Here is a 12,660-nt window from a genome sequence, read left to right on the forward strand (position 1 = left end):
TACAGAGTTTCAAACAATTCCGCTGAGTCTGTTGTGAAAAACAAGTCCCATTGTCTCCCTCTCTCCATCCTTTTTTCTTTTTCTTTCTTTTAGTGATAGAGTCTTCCCCTACATTGCCCAGGCTGGTCTCAAACTCCTCCGCCATCCTTTTCTTACGTGCTAATGCTACATAAAAATCTCTTCCTGTCTTCCTGGGGTTTCAGGAGTTAGAGTTATGTATGTATTCACACATACCATTACCTGGAAGCCATTCTCTCATCATTTAGAAGGGATATGGAAGATAAATTAAACAGCTGATATTAAAAAGCTGATGCTTTTTCTGTAGTAAACAATGCATTTAAAATCACCCTCTGACCATACACAAATTTGGGGTTCCTCCTAACAAAATCCCAGTATTATGTCATCTAAGCATTTGAAGGGCTCACCATGACTTTGAGTGTGGAGAGCAGTCTTTGAATCCTCTATTTTTCTCCTTCTTTGCCTTTCCCTTGTTGTTCTATGTGTTCTCTACACCTATCAACAAATCGGCATTGAACAGTGAGTCTCACCAGGCATACCTGAGAGGAGAGAATTTACAGACTGACTATAGGGATACTGAGTCTTAAGACTTTTTTTTTTTTTTTTTTTTTTTTTTGAGATGGAGTCTCACTCTGTCGCCCAGGCTGGAGTGCAGTGGCATGATCTCGGCTCACTGCAACCTCCGCCTCCCGGGTTAAAGCGATTCTTCTGCCTCAGCCTCCTGAGTAGCTGGGAGTACAGGCGCGCACCACCACGCCTGGCTAATTTTTGTATTTTTAGTAGAGACGGGGTTTCACCGTATTGGCCAGGCTGATCTGGAACTCTTGACCTCGTGACCCGTTTGCCTTGGCCTCCCTAAGCGCTGGGATTACAGGCATGAGCCACTGCGCCTGGCCTGAGTCTTAAGATTATTTCACAGGTTGTAGGCGGGCAGGAAAAAGAGTTACTTCCTTGGGTATTCTTCTGTCTTCCAGAGTCACAGCTAAAGACCAGCAACAAAACTCACTAGTTAAGATAAAGGCCCCTACATGTGAAACACAGATGACTCATTCTGCACTGCTAAGTGAATGAAAAGTAAAACACTTGCTTGTAAAAACAAACTTTTCTTCCACCCAGGCATTTCCTTGGCTATAACTTCATAAACATAAATAAGCCTGAACTTTGGTCACATCTAGAGTTTGACCTAACTGTATACCCTTAGTGTTATGTGCTGGTTAATTACAGCTTGAGCATCTCTAGTACAAAAATCTGAAATCCAAAACACTCCAAAATCCAAACATTTTTTGAACACAGACATGATGCCACAAGTGGAAAATTCCATATCTTACGTTGTGTGACAGGTTACAGTCAAAATATAGTGAAAACTGGCTGGGCGCAGTGGCTCACGCATGTAATCCCAGCACTTTGGGAGGCTGAGATGGGCGGATCACAAGGTCAGGACATCGAGAACATCCTAACACAGTGAAATCCTGTCTCTACTAAAAATACAAAAAATTAGCCGGGCGTGGTGGCGGGCGCCTGTAGTTCCAGCTACTCGGGAGGCTGAGGCAGAAGAATGGCATGAACCCGGGAGGTGGAGCTTGCAGTGAGCCGAGATCACGCCACTGCACTCCATTCTGGGTGACAGAGTGAGACTCTGTCTCAAAAAAAAAAAAAAAAAAAAAAAAAAAAAATATATATATATATATATATAGTGAAAACTGGCCAGGAGCGGTAGCTCATGCCTGTAATCCCAGCACTTTGGGTGGCCGAGGTGGGCCATCACTTGAGGCCAGGAGTTTGGGACCAGCCTGGTGAATATACTGAAACTTCATCTCTACTAAAAATACAAAAAATTAGCTGGGTGTGGTGGCACATGCCTTTAATCCCAGCTACTAGGGAGGCTGAGACACAACAATTGCTTGAACCCAGGAGGTGGAGGTTGCAGTGAGCCAAGAGCATGCCACTTTACTCCAGCCTGGGCAACAGAGTGAGACTCTCTCAAAAACAAAACAAAAACTCTCTCTCTCTATATATATATACACACACACACACACAAAATTTAATGCACAAAAGTATTAAAAATATTCTATAAAACTACCTTCACCCTAAGTGTATAAGGTGCAAATGAAACAAATGAATTTCATGTTTTTAGACTTGGATCCCATCCCCAAGATATCTCATTATGTATATGCAAATATTCCGAAATCTAAAAAAATTCCAAAATCCAAAATATTTCTGGTCCTAAGCATTTTGGATAAGGGATACTCAACCTGTACTGACTTGAAAGTTGAACATATCAGAAGGGAAACAAAACATCAGACAGAAGGTTTACAGGGTGAAAACCAAAACCTGAAGCAAGTTTCTTTCAACCTCTGGTGAATGAAACCATGATTTCAAATACTTACTTTAAATGAAAATCAAGCCATAAGGAGAGTTTAGTCCCACAAATGTACTACCGGTCCCCTGACAGTGGTTTCTGCATTAGACTGGGTTGGTAAATTGAATTAAAAAGTCAAAACTTGGGCTGGGCACGGTAGCTCATGCCTGTAATCCCAGAACTTTGGGAGGCTGAGGTGGGTGGATCACCTGAGCTCAGGAATTTGAGACCAGCCTGGGCAACATGGCAAACCTTATCTCTACAAAAAATACAAAAACTAGCGGGGCATGGTGGCATATGCCTGTGGTCCCAGCTACGCAGGAGGCTAAGGTGGGAGGAGCACCTGAACCCAGGGAGGTCAAGGCTGCAGTGAGCTGTGATCGCGCCACTGCACTCCAGCCTGGGCAAGAGAGTAAGACCTTGCCTCAAAGAAAAAAAAGAAACAAAACAAAAGACTTGCCAAAATGATGAGTGCAAAGAGCATTCATTAAGATAAGGCAAGGTGGAGGCCGGGTGCAGTGGCTCACACCTGTAATCCCGGCACTTTGGGAGGCCAAGGCGGGAGCTCGGGACCAGCCTGGCCAACGTGGTGAAACCCCGTCTCTACTAAAAAATACAAAAATTAGCCGGGTGTGGTAGCAGGCACCTGTAATCCCAGCTACTTGGGAGGCTGACGCAGGAGAACTGCTTGAACCCAGGAGGCAGAGGTTGCAGTGAGCTGAGATCGTGCCACTGCACTCCAGCCTGGGCAACAGAGCGAAACTCCGTCTCCAAAAAAAAAAAAAAAAAAAAAAGACAAGGCCGACGGGCGCGGTGGCTCACGTCCATAGTCCCAGCACTTTGAGAGGCCAAGGTGCGTCCGTAGTCCCAGCACTTTGAGAGGCCAAGGTGGGTGGATCACTTGAGCTGGGGAGTTCGGGACCAGCCTGGACAACATAGCAAAACCTCGTCTCTACAAAAAAATTAAAAATTAGCTGGGTGTGGGGGTGCATGCCTGTAGTCCCAGCTACTCGGCAGACTGAGGCAGGAGAACTGCTTGAGCCTAGGAGGTCAAGGTTGCAGCAGCTGTGACCGTGCATGCCACTGCACTCCAGCCCGGGTGGGAAAAAAAAAAAAAAAGAGATAAGATGAGGAAAATATAACCCCTATCTATTACTTTTTCTGAATTCAAAGATTCTGAATTATATCTTTAGACTAAGAAAGATAAGTAATATTCACTGCATGGCCTAATTTTACCTGTCATTGATTTGCTATTTAACCTCGAGCAAGTCACATTTTTCCATCTGTATATGTGAACACAGGCATTTTGCCTACATTTTGATCTTTTTCTTTTTCTTTTTTTTTTTTAAGACAGGGTCTTGCTCTTTCGCCCAGGCTGGAGTGCAGCAGTGTGATCTTGGCTCAATGCAAGCTCCTCCTCCTGGGTTCAAGCTATTCTCCTGCCTCAGCCTCCTGAGTAGCTGGGATTACAGGCACCCGCTATCATGCCCAGCAAATTTTTGTATTTTTAGTAGAGACAACATAGTCACTATGTTGGCCAGGCTGGTCTTGAACTCCTGACTTCAAGCAATCTGCCCGCCTTGGCCTCCCAAAGTTACAGGCGTGAGCCACTGCGCCTGGCCTTCTTTTTGTTTTTTTTTTTTTTTGAGACAAAGTCTCACTCTGTTGCCTAGGCTGGAGTGCAGTGGATTGATCTTGGCTCACTGCAAACTCTGCCTCCTGGGTTCAGGCAATTTTTGTGCCACAGACACCCGAGTAGCTGGGACTACAGGTGTGCACCACCACGCCTGGCTAATTTTTGTATTTTTAGTAGAGACAGGGTTTCACCATGTTGTCCAGGCTGGTCTCAAACTCCCGGCCTTAAGTGATTCACCTGCCTCGGCCTCCCAAAGTGTTAAGATTACAGGCGTGAGCCACTGCACCTGGCCTAAAATGTTTTAAAGCAATGTTTCAATACTGAGTAAAAAACTAAATATGGGAGGTAATATCTTAGATAGGAGGCACTCAAATTATTGATTAATGACCTGAGCATGCTGACGTGTAGGCCATTTCTTCTTAATCTTCTCCAGATCAGGCAATTGCAAGGAAGAAACTCATGGAATCGCTACTTTCCAGAGGTGACGTGGGAGGCCAAGCCAAATGGAGAAAGCCTGAAATAATAGCATATTTATAATGCTATATAGGCATGGCTTTCATATATTTGAGTGAGTGGTATAGTAACACAAAAGTACTTTGGCATAAAAGGAAATAAAAGACTTCTGGGTGACTATGGAGAATATTCTAGGGACAAATTTGCTTCAGCTCATTAATCTGGTAACAATGCTCCCACTGTTCCTGCCATTTTGGCTCTCTTAAATATATATAACATGAATATGTGCATATCCATCTGTGTATTGCTATCTTACTGACTGCTATCAGTTCTGGAAGGTCAATGGTTAGGAATTCAATTGATGATACAAGTATACAAGGAAGACTTAGAGTTCCCAAATCTAAGTGAAATCTGGAAATTCTAAATTCTCTTTGACATTCTGTTCCCCTGCCATCCTTACTGGCTGGCTGGCTGACAAGTCAGAAGAGGCTCGTGCAGTGGGAATACAGAGTTCAATGAGCTGTGCATTCAGGGCCACAGAGGAGGAGAATACAAGCCATACACATACAGAGAACCCAAACACACACCACATCCCCATTCATCCACTGGCAGAGGACAGAGACTTCTTCATTCTGAATCTCCCACTGGCATTCAAGAATTGCAAGTTCTGTACAAACTAGGAGATGACAGCCACAACAAGGGGTCACTGTTACTGTTTCCTTTTATATGTCTTCTAATCATCGTCAGGGAAACTGTATTACTTACAAGTTTTGTTCCTTGTGCTGGTTATTGAAGCATCTCTCGGACTCCAGAGCTACTCTTCTACACTATGTGTTGTGGGGCCCAGACTCAGCAGGCTGCGAGCTGATACTTCCCTAAGAGTTACCTGTTGTCTTTAACTCACATACACCATCCATACCACACACACACACAAACATGCACCACACACACAAACCATGCATACATACACACCATACACACTTAGACCATCACTCAATGATATCGGATTTTTTTTTAACTTGGGTTTTAATTAGGTACATAAATAGCAACATGAGAACGAGAAGTTCTAAGGCTTGTACATTATCTCTAGGTGAAGGGATTCCAGATTAGTTTGCTTGTAGGATGATATCACAGAAGATAACAGAGGTCTGGTCTAGTTTTTCCTGAAGAAGAAAGCCAATTTAATACATTCAATACTGACTTCTATGCCATTTTTCTGTAGAAATACTGATTTATTCTATGGAGTTTCCAATGTTTACCTATAACTAAAAGAAAGGAAAGAAAAACATAAGTAACTGTGCCAGAAAAAATTTTGCATTATGAAAATTCTTCAGATTTAAATAGAGAAACCAGGCTGGGCGCGGTGGCCCATGCCTGTAATCCCAGCACTTTGGGAAGCCGAGGCGGGTGGATCACCTGAGGTCAGAAGTTCGAGACCAGCCTGCCCAACATGGTGAAACCCCGTCTCTACTAAAAATACAAAAAGATTGGCTGGACATGGTGGCAGGTGCCTGTAATCCCAGCTATGCACGAGGCTGAGGCAGGAGAATCACTTGAACCCAGGAGACGGAGGCTGCAGTGAGCTGAGATCATGCCATTGCACTCCAGCCTGGGCGACAAGAATGAAACTCCATCTCAAAATAAATAAATAGAGAAACCGTAGAAAATATTTACATCACCATTATATGATCATAATAAACAAGAGCCAGAGAAAACTGTAATTATTCCCATTTTAAAGATAGTTACACTAAGAATCAGAAAGAAGGCCGAGTGTGGTGGCTCACGCCTGTAATCCCAGCACTTTAGGAGGCCGAGGCAGGTGGATCATCTGTGGTCAGGAGTATGAGACCAGCCTGGCTAACATGGTGAAACCGCATCTCTACTAAAAATACAAAAAATTAGCTGGGCATGGTGGCGGGCGCCTGTAATCCCAGCTAATCGGGAGGCTGAGGCAGGAGAATTGCTTGAACCCAGGAGGCAGAGGACGCAGTGAACCGAGATTGAGCCACTGCACTCCAGCCTGGGCAACAGAGCAAAACTCTGTTTCAAAAAAAAAAAAAAGATTTTGTGTTCCATCAACATTACATATACTACATTCAGATCCTCAACTGGCTGTGTATCTGAGTGTAATTAACCAAATGGATGGATGAATAAATAAAAAATAAATGTCTAAATGGCACAGTACACATCACATCTGAAGATTAAACAACTACATTTCCATCTATCTGCTGGAAAGCATGATTACATCACCCTCAGTTTGATGTGTAATTTTCCTCACATCACCCCCATCATACTTTTCTGGAATAAAATACACATATAGTCAAAGACATGTCAAAGACAAACTGAGTCTTCTCCAGATTGCTTTTTTCATAATTTTTTCTTTTTTTGAGATGGAGTCTTGCTCTGTCACCCAAGCTGGAGTGCAGTGGCGTGATCTTGGCTCACTATAACCTCTCCCTCCCGGGTTCAAGCGATTCTCCTGCCTCAGCCTCCCAAGTAGCTGGGATTACAGGTGCCCGCCACCACACCCAGCTAATTTTTTATATTTTTGGTAGAGACAGGGTTTCACCATGTTGGCCAGGCTGGTCTCGAACTCCTGACCTCAAGTGATCTGCCCGCCTCAGCTTCCCAAAGTGCTGGGATTACAGCTGTGAGCCACCACGCCTGGCTTTTTTTCATAATTTGTAATGAATATACTCAGCAATTAGAGATTTTCTTTTTTTTTTTTGAGACAGTTTCACTCTTGTTGCCCAGGCTGGAGTGCAGTGGCGCCCTCTCGGTTCACCGCAACCTCCATCTCCCGGGTTCAAGCAATTCTCCTGCCTCAGCCTCCTGAGTAGCTGGGATTACAGGCAGGCGCCACCACGCCCGGCTAATTTTTTATATTTTTAGTAGAGATGTGGTTTCACCATGTTGGGCAGGATGGTCTCGAACTCCTGACCTGAGGTGATCCACCCGCCTCAGCCTCCCAAAGTGCTGGGATTATAGGTATGAGCCACTGTGCCTGGCGCAATTAGATATTTCTAAATATTTTAGAGGCCAGTGACTATTCACTTGATCTTTTAATATACAACCAAAAATTCTTAAACATGTAAACTACTAGCTTATTTTTCTATCTCAGTTTATTAATCTGCTTTTGTCTTCCCTAGGAATTTGATAGATTTATTGCATTGTTAAAAACTAAAAACTGGAAACAACCTATGTTGGTAAGGATTAAGTAGATCATGGTAGTCCATACCAGGAAATCATTAAGCAACTAGAGAAGGAATGGGTAGATCTATTAAGTACTGACAGGGAAATACTTACACAATATGTTATGTAAAACAAGTTCATTCATTCATCAACATAGCTTAATATAGTACTGTCTATGGCATTCTTAGCAAAAAAAATTGAACCTAAGTCTAATTAAGCCTTCGGATCCAACTATAAGTTTATGGGATATATAGAGAAGAAAGAAACCAAGAGATAAACAGAATGACACTAAATGGATACATTCGGCCACAGCCAGAACATGAGAAATTCTTTTTTTCCCCTCCCAGCTCAATCCTTGTAGAACACAGGAATTCTAAAGGACAAATAAGCCAGGTTTTTCAACAAATAAATAGCAAGGGACAATGAGGGAGTGGAAACTATTACAGTTCTAAGAGACCTATCAGTCAAACACAACAGGCAGATCTTGTTTGGATCCTGGTTCAAACGAACCAACTGTAAAAAGTTATTCATGAAACAACCAGGAAAATGTGTACATTGAACTGGATATTAGATGATGTTAAGGAGTTAGTGCAATTTCTTTCTTTCTTTCCTTTTTTTTTTTTTTTTTTTTTTGAGATGGAGTCTCTCTCTGTTGCCCAGGCTGGGAGTGTGCAGTGGCATGATCTTGGCTCACTGCAACCTCTACCTCCTGGGTTCAAGCAATTCTCCTGCCTTAGCCTCCTGTGTAGTTTGAACTACAGGCATGAGCCACCATGCCCGGCCTTAATTTCCTTTTTTTCTTTTCTTTTTTTTTTTTGAGACAGAGTCTCACTCTGTCACCCAGGCTGGAGTACAATGGCGTGATCTCAGCTCACTGCAACCTCCGCCTTCCGGGTTCAAGCGATTCCCCTGCCTTGGCCTCCTGAGTAGCTGGGACTACAGGCGCATGCCACCATGTCTGGCTAATTTTTGTATTTTTAGTAGAGACAGGGTTTCACCATATTGGCCAGGCTGGTCTCAAACTCCTAACCTCATGATCCGCCCGCCTCAGCTTCCCAAAGTGCTGGGACCACAGGCGTGAGCCACCATACCCAGCCCCAGCCTAATTTCTTTATGTATGATAATATAATTACAATTATATGCCTTCAGTAAGTTTTCTGTGCAGCTACTCAGAAGGGTGAAGTGGGAGGATCACCTAAACCCAGGAGTTGAAGTCCAGCCTGGGTAACATAGCAAGATCCCATACCCCCAGATAAATAACAGTAAAAAGAAAGTTTTCTGTGAACTTGCAGAACAATATGAGGAATATGATCCCATTCTGTCAAAAAACTAAAAACATGCATGTATGCATGAATATATTATAAATGTATAAATAAATTTATTTAATGTATAAATAAATTTTAAATATAAATAAATAAATATATATATTTGTTTTTGAGACAGGGTATCACTCTGTTGCCCAGGCTGGAGTGCAGTGGAGTGATCATGGCTCACTGCAACCTCTTTCTCCCAGGCTCAGGAGATCCTCCCACCTCAGCCTCCAAGTAACTGGGACTACAGGTGTTCGTCATCACACTCAGCTAATTTTTTTAATTTTTTGTAGAGACAGGGTTTCGCCATATTGCCCAGGCTGTTCTCGAACTGCCAGACTCATGTAATCCACCTACCTCAGCCTCCCAAAGTGCTAGGAGTACAGGTGTGAGCCACTGCACCCGGCCTATCTATCTATCTATCTATCTATCTATCTATCTATCTATCTATCTATCTTTAAAAGTCTGGAATGATATACCAAACTATTAACAAAAATTACCTCTGGAAAAAAGAATAAAGGGGCCAGATGTGGTGGCTCACACCTGTAATCCCAGCACTTTGGGAGGCTGAGGCAGGTGGATCACCTGAGGTCAGGAGTTTGAGACCAGCCTGACCAATATGGTAAAACCCTGTCTCTACTAAAAAATACAAAATTAGCTGGGCATGGTGGTGCATGCCTGTAATCCCAGCTACCTGGGAGGCTGAGGCAGGAGAATCACTTGAACCTGGGAGGCCTCAGAGGCTGCAGTGAGCAAGATTGCTCCACTGCACTCCAGCCTGGGCAACAAGAGTGAAACTCCATCTCAAAAAAAAAAAAAAAAAAAAAAAAAAAGAAAGAAAGAAAAAGAAAAGAATAAAGGATAAGACAAGCTTTTTTTTTTTGTTTTTTTGAGATGGAGTTTCACTCTTTTTGCCCAGGCTGGAGTGCAATGGCACGATCTCGGCTCACTGCAACCTCCGCCTCCCGGGTTCAAGCGATTCTCCTGCCTCAGCTTCCCAAGTAGCTGGGATTACAGGTGCCTACCACCATGCCCGGCTTTTTAAAAAATATTTTTAGTAGAGACGGGGTTTCACCATGTTGGCCAGGGTGGTCTCGATCTCTCGACCTCGTGATCTGCCCACCTCAGCCTCCCAAAGTGCTGGGATTACAGGCGTGAGCCACCGCGCCCGGGCAAGACAAGCTTTTAAAACAGTCAGCTAAAAACATTTTTTTACAACCAACACAAATCACTTTTATAATTAAAAGCTACACCTCCTCCAATAAAGATCTAAAAACAATAAAGAATGAAATCAAGGTTGTGTATTTCAGCAAGCTGAACTCTGGTGCAGAGTATCTTTGAAAATTGAAATGGATATTTACCTAATTTCCCTTTATTCTATGTGTTTTTCATTGTCCCTGTACAGAAATATAACCATTCTGGCTGACAGGGATTTAAAAAAAGAGAGAAATAGAACCATATTAAAAGTCAAGTCTCTAGAGGACATGGGTCACTCTGTGGCTGCTCACCCTCTAGTCATCCTTCTAATGGCACATCCCATGCATATCTGGCCCCATTCACCAGAGATACTGATTCTGGGGTGGCCTTTCCCTTTAACCAAGCTCCCCGGGTAATAGTTTGTATCTGAGAACATACTGATTTTGGGTTACTGTATGAACGGCTATGCTGTGAAAGAGGAACTGGATTTGTTTTCTGTGACCACTAAGGAGACATATTTTTGCTTAGCAGAGGAAACAGCTTCCAAAAACTCAGAATTGTCCCAGGATGGCTGCCCCATAGGGTGAGTTTCCCATCAGTGCTGGTATAAAAGAAGGAACATACAGGGTTTCAGGGGAGTCTGCTTGAGGCTGGGGGTTGGGCCAGATAACCACTCTCAAATTCTCAGTTTACGTGACTCTCTGGGTCTCCAAAAATATAAAGAAAGCTTGAGGAAAAAAGACCCTTCAAACTCAGGGTTTTCATAAATTTTAAGTAGGGGCCATGATTTACAATAAATGTAACACCAATTTTCAAAAAATTTTCTGATTATAAAATGCATATTCATTGCAGAAAATTTTTGAAATACAGAAAGTTATAAAGAAGAAAAAAATATAAAAATCATCATGCCACTGAAAGATACACACTTTCTGTCGTATCTCCTGGCTTCATCCCCTCTATAAACATATCACACTACCTTTTTTTCATTTAACAATAATTGTGCACATGTTCCCATGCAATTAAATACTGTAGAAACAGAATAATAATATTCTTCTTTATAGATAGACCATAATTAAGCCATTTTCCTGTAGTTGAATATCTAGGTTGTTTCCAAATTCAATTACAGTCTTCTAATTACCAGGAAATCACAAGTGCTATTATACAATTTTTCATATATACACAAACAATATAACTAGTGTTTTGAGCCTCTCTGTAACAGTCATGCATTCCAGTGTTCACTGAGTATTAGATAAATACAAGTGTACTTACTATAATAAAGTGTTGTTTGAAAAAAACCTAAGGAATAATGACACTTTTCAATTGTTTGAAATACATTTGTAGACAAATCCCAACTGTCTGGTTCTAGCTTGTCTAAAAAACCCAGGTAACATCAGTGGAACAAACACAAATAAATAAGCATTTAAGCCCAGAAATTAAAAGATGGAGGAAAATATGACCCTTATGTTTTCACATCAAATTGAAACTGTTATAATTAATTAAATTAAATTAATTAAAAACAAGTCATTTCAGCTGGCACTACAATGCTGACAATAATGACAGAGATTTCTTGTTCTCTACCTGATTCACATGGCAGAGCATGGAGTTTTCTACTTCGTTCCAGGTGAATTCTTCACATTTCCTGGCTTTTAAAACAAAAGAAAGAGCTTGAATGCAGTTTGAAAAGAAATAGTGCAACTCCTTAGTGTCCTGAGTATTTGGCTGAACATGAACATTAAAAATTATTATGGGGGACAGGGTCAAACCATTTTATTGAGGACTTGGGGGGTTGTTGAAGAAAGGCTGAGGAGGACAATGAGATCCCACATTCTCACAGTTGCCGACCATTAAATATTATTATACTGCAAAGTGATCCATCTGTCAGTAAATTGAAGAAGTTACTAGGGCTCTCTGAGGGCCCTGCTGTAGAGTGACTTGGGCAGAGAGAGCAGGAAATAAAGCTCCATTAATCTTCATTATGCAGATTCAGCCAAACAGTTGATTCTATTTAAAAAATCTTTTAAAAAGATATTTTTAAATATATCTTTTAAAAAGATAAAAGATATATTTATCTTCCTCTTTTATTTCCTGAAGTAAAGGTTTTACACCTATGGGAAGGCTTCCTGTAGGTATTTACTCCATGCATTATTCACCATTATCCACCATAGGGGCCAATCCACAAAACATGTTTACTCTGAAAGAAGTTAGACCACACCCATTCTGCCCAGTGGCCGTCCAGGAACATATAATTAGGTCATGTAATCCATAGGAAGCAGTGTAGGAAAAGCTTCTAGTGGGAAAAGTTCACGTGCTAAACTTTTAAGGCCTTACTTTCTTTTCTATATGTTTTTTAGACTTTAATTCTGAAAACACATTAATAGTCAGAGATAAGATGGCAGTCTGAAAAACCGGAGGCTGCAGCTGGGCGGGCCATGGGGGCTAAGATTCTGTTGTATAGACTTGGAGCAGTTTCTCCTGGTGCCCCTCTTTCAGAGTTA

General features: G+C 42.0%; 1 protein-coding gene across 5 annotated transcripts in view; it reads right to left on the reverse strand.

Annotated features, from left to right (window-relative positions):
* Window positions 1-5,473: 5,473 nt before the first annotated feature.
* Window positions 5,474-12,660, reverse strand: part of APOO (apolipoprotein O) — a 74,248-nt gene continuing 67,061 nt past the window's right edge. For 3 of the 5 annotated variants that reach the window (XM_009234662.4, XM_054544405.2, XM_054544406.2), the window contains 2 exons: window positions 11,744-11,808; window positions 5,474-5,629 (listed from right to left, as the gene is read on the reverse strand). In XM_009234662.4, the coding sequence (XP_009232937.1) occupies window positions 11,773-11,808 (36 nt within the window). In that variant the 3' untranslated portion in view covers window positions 5,474-5,629; window positions 11,744-11,772. Of the gene's footprint in view, window positions 5,732-11,743; window positions 11,809-12,660 lie in introns of all 5 variants that reach the window. The other 2 variants (XM_002831460.6, XM_009234664.3) reach the window with 2 other exon arrangements.

Source organism: Pongo abelii, chromosome X (assembly GCF_028885655.2).
Source record: "Pongo abelii isolate AG06213 chromosome X, NHGRI_mPonAbe1-v2.0_pri, whole genome shotgun sequence".
Taxonomy (NCBI): domain Eukaryota; kingdom Metazoa; phylum Chordata; class Mammalia; order Primates; family Hominidae; genus Pongo; species Pongo abelii.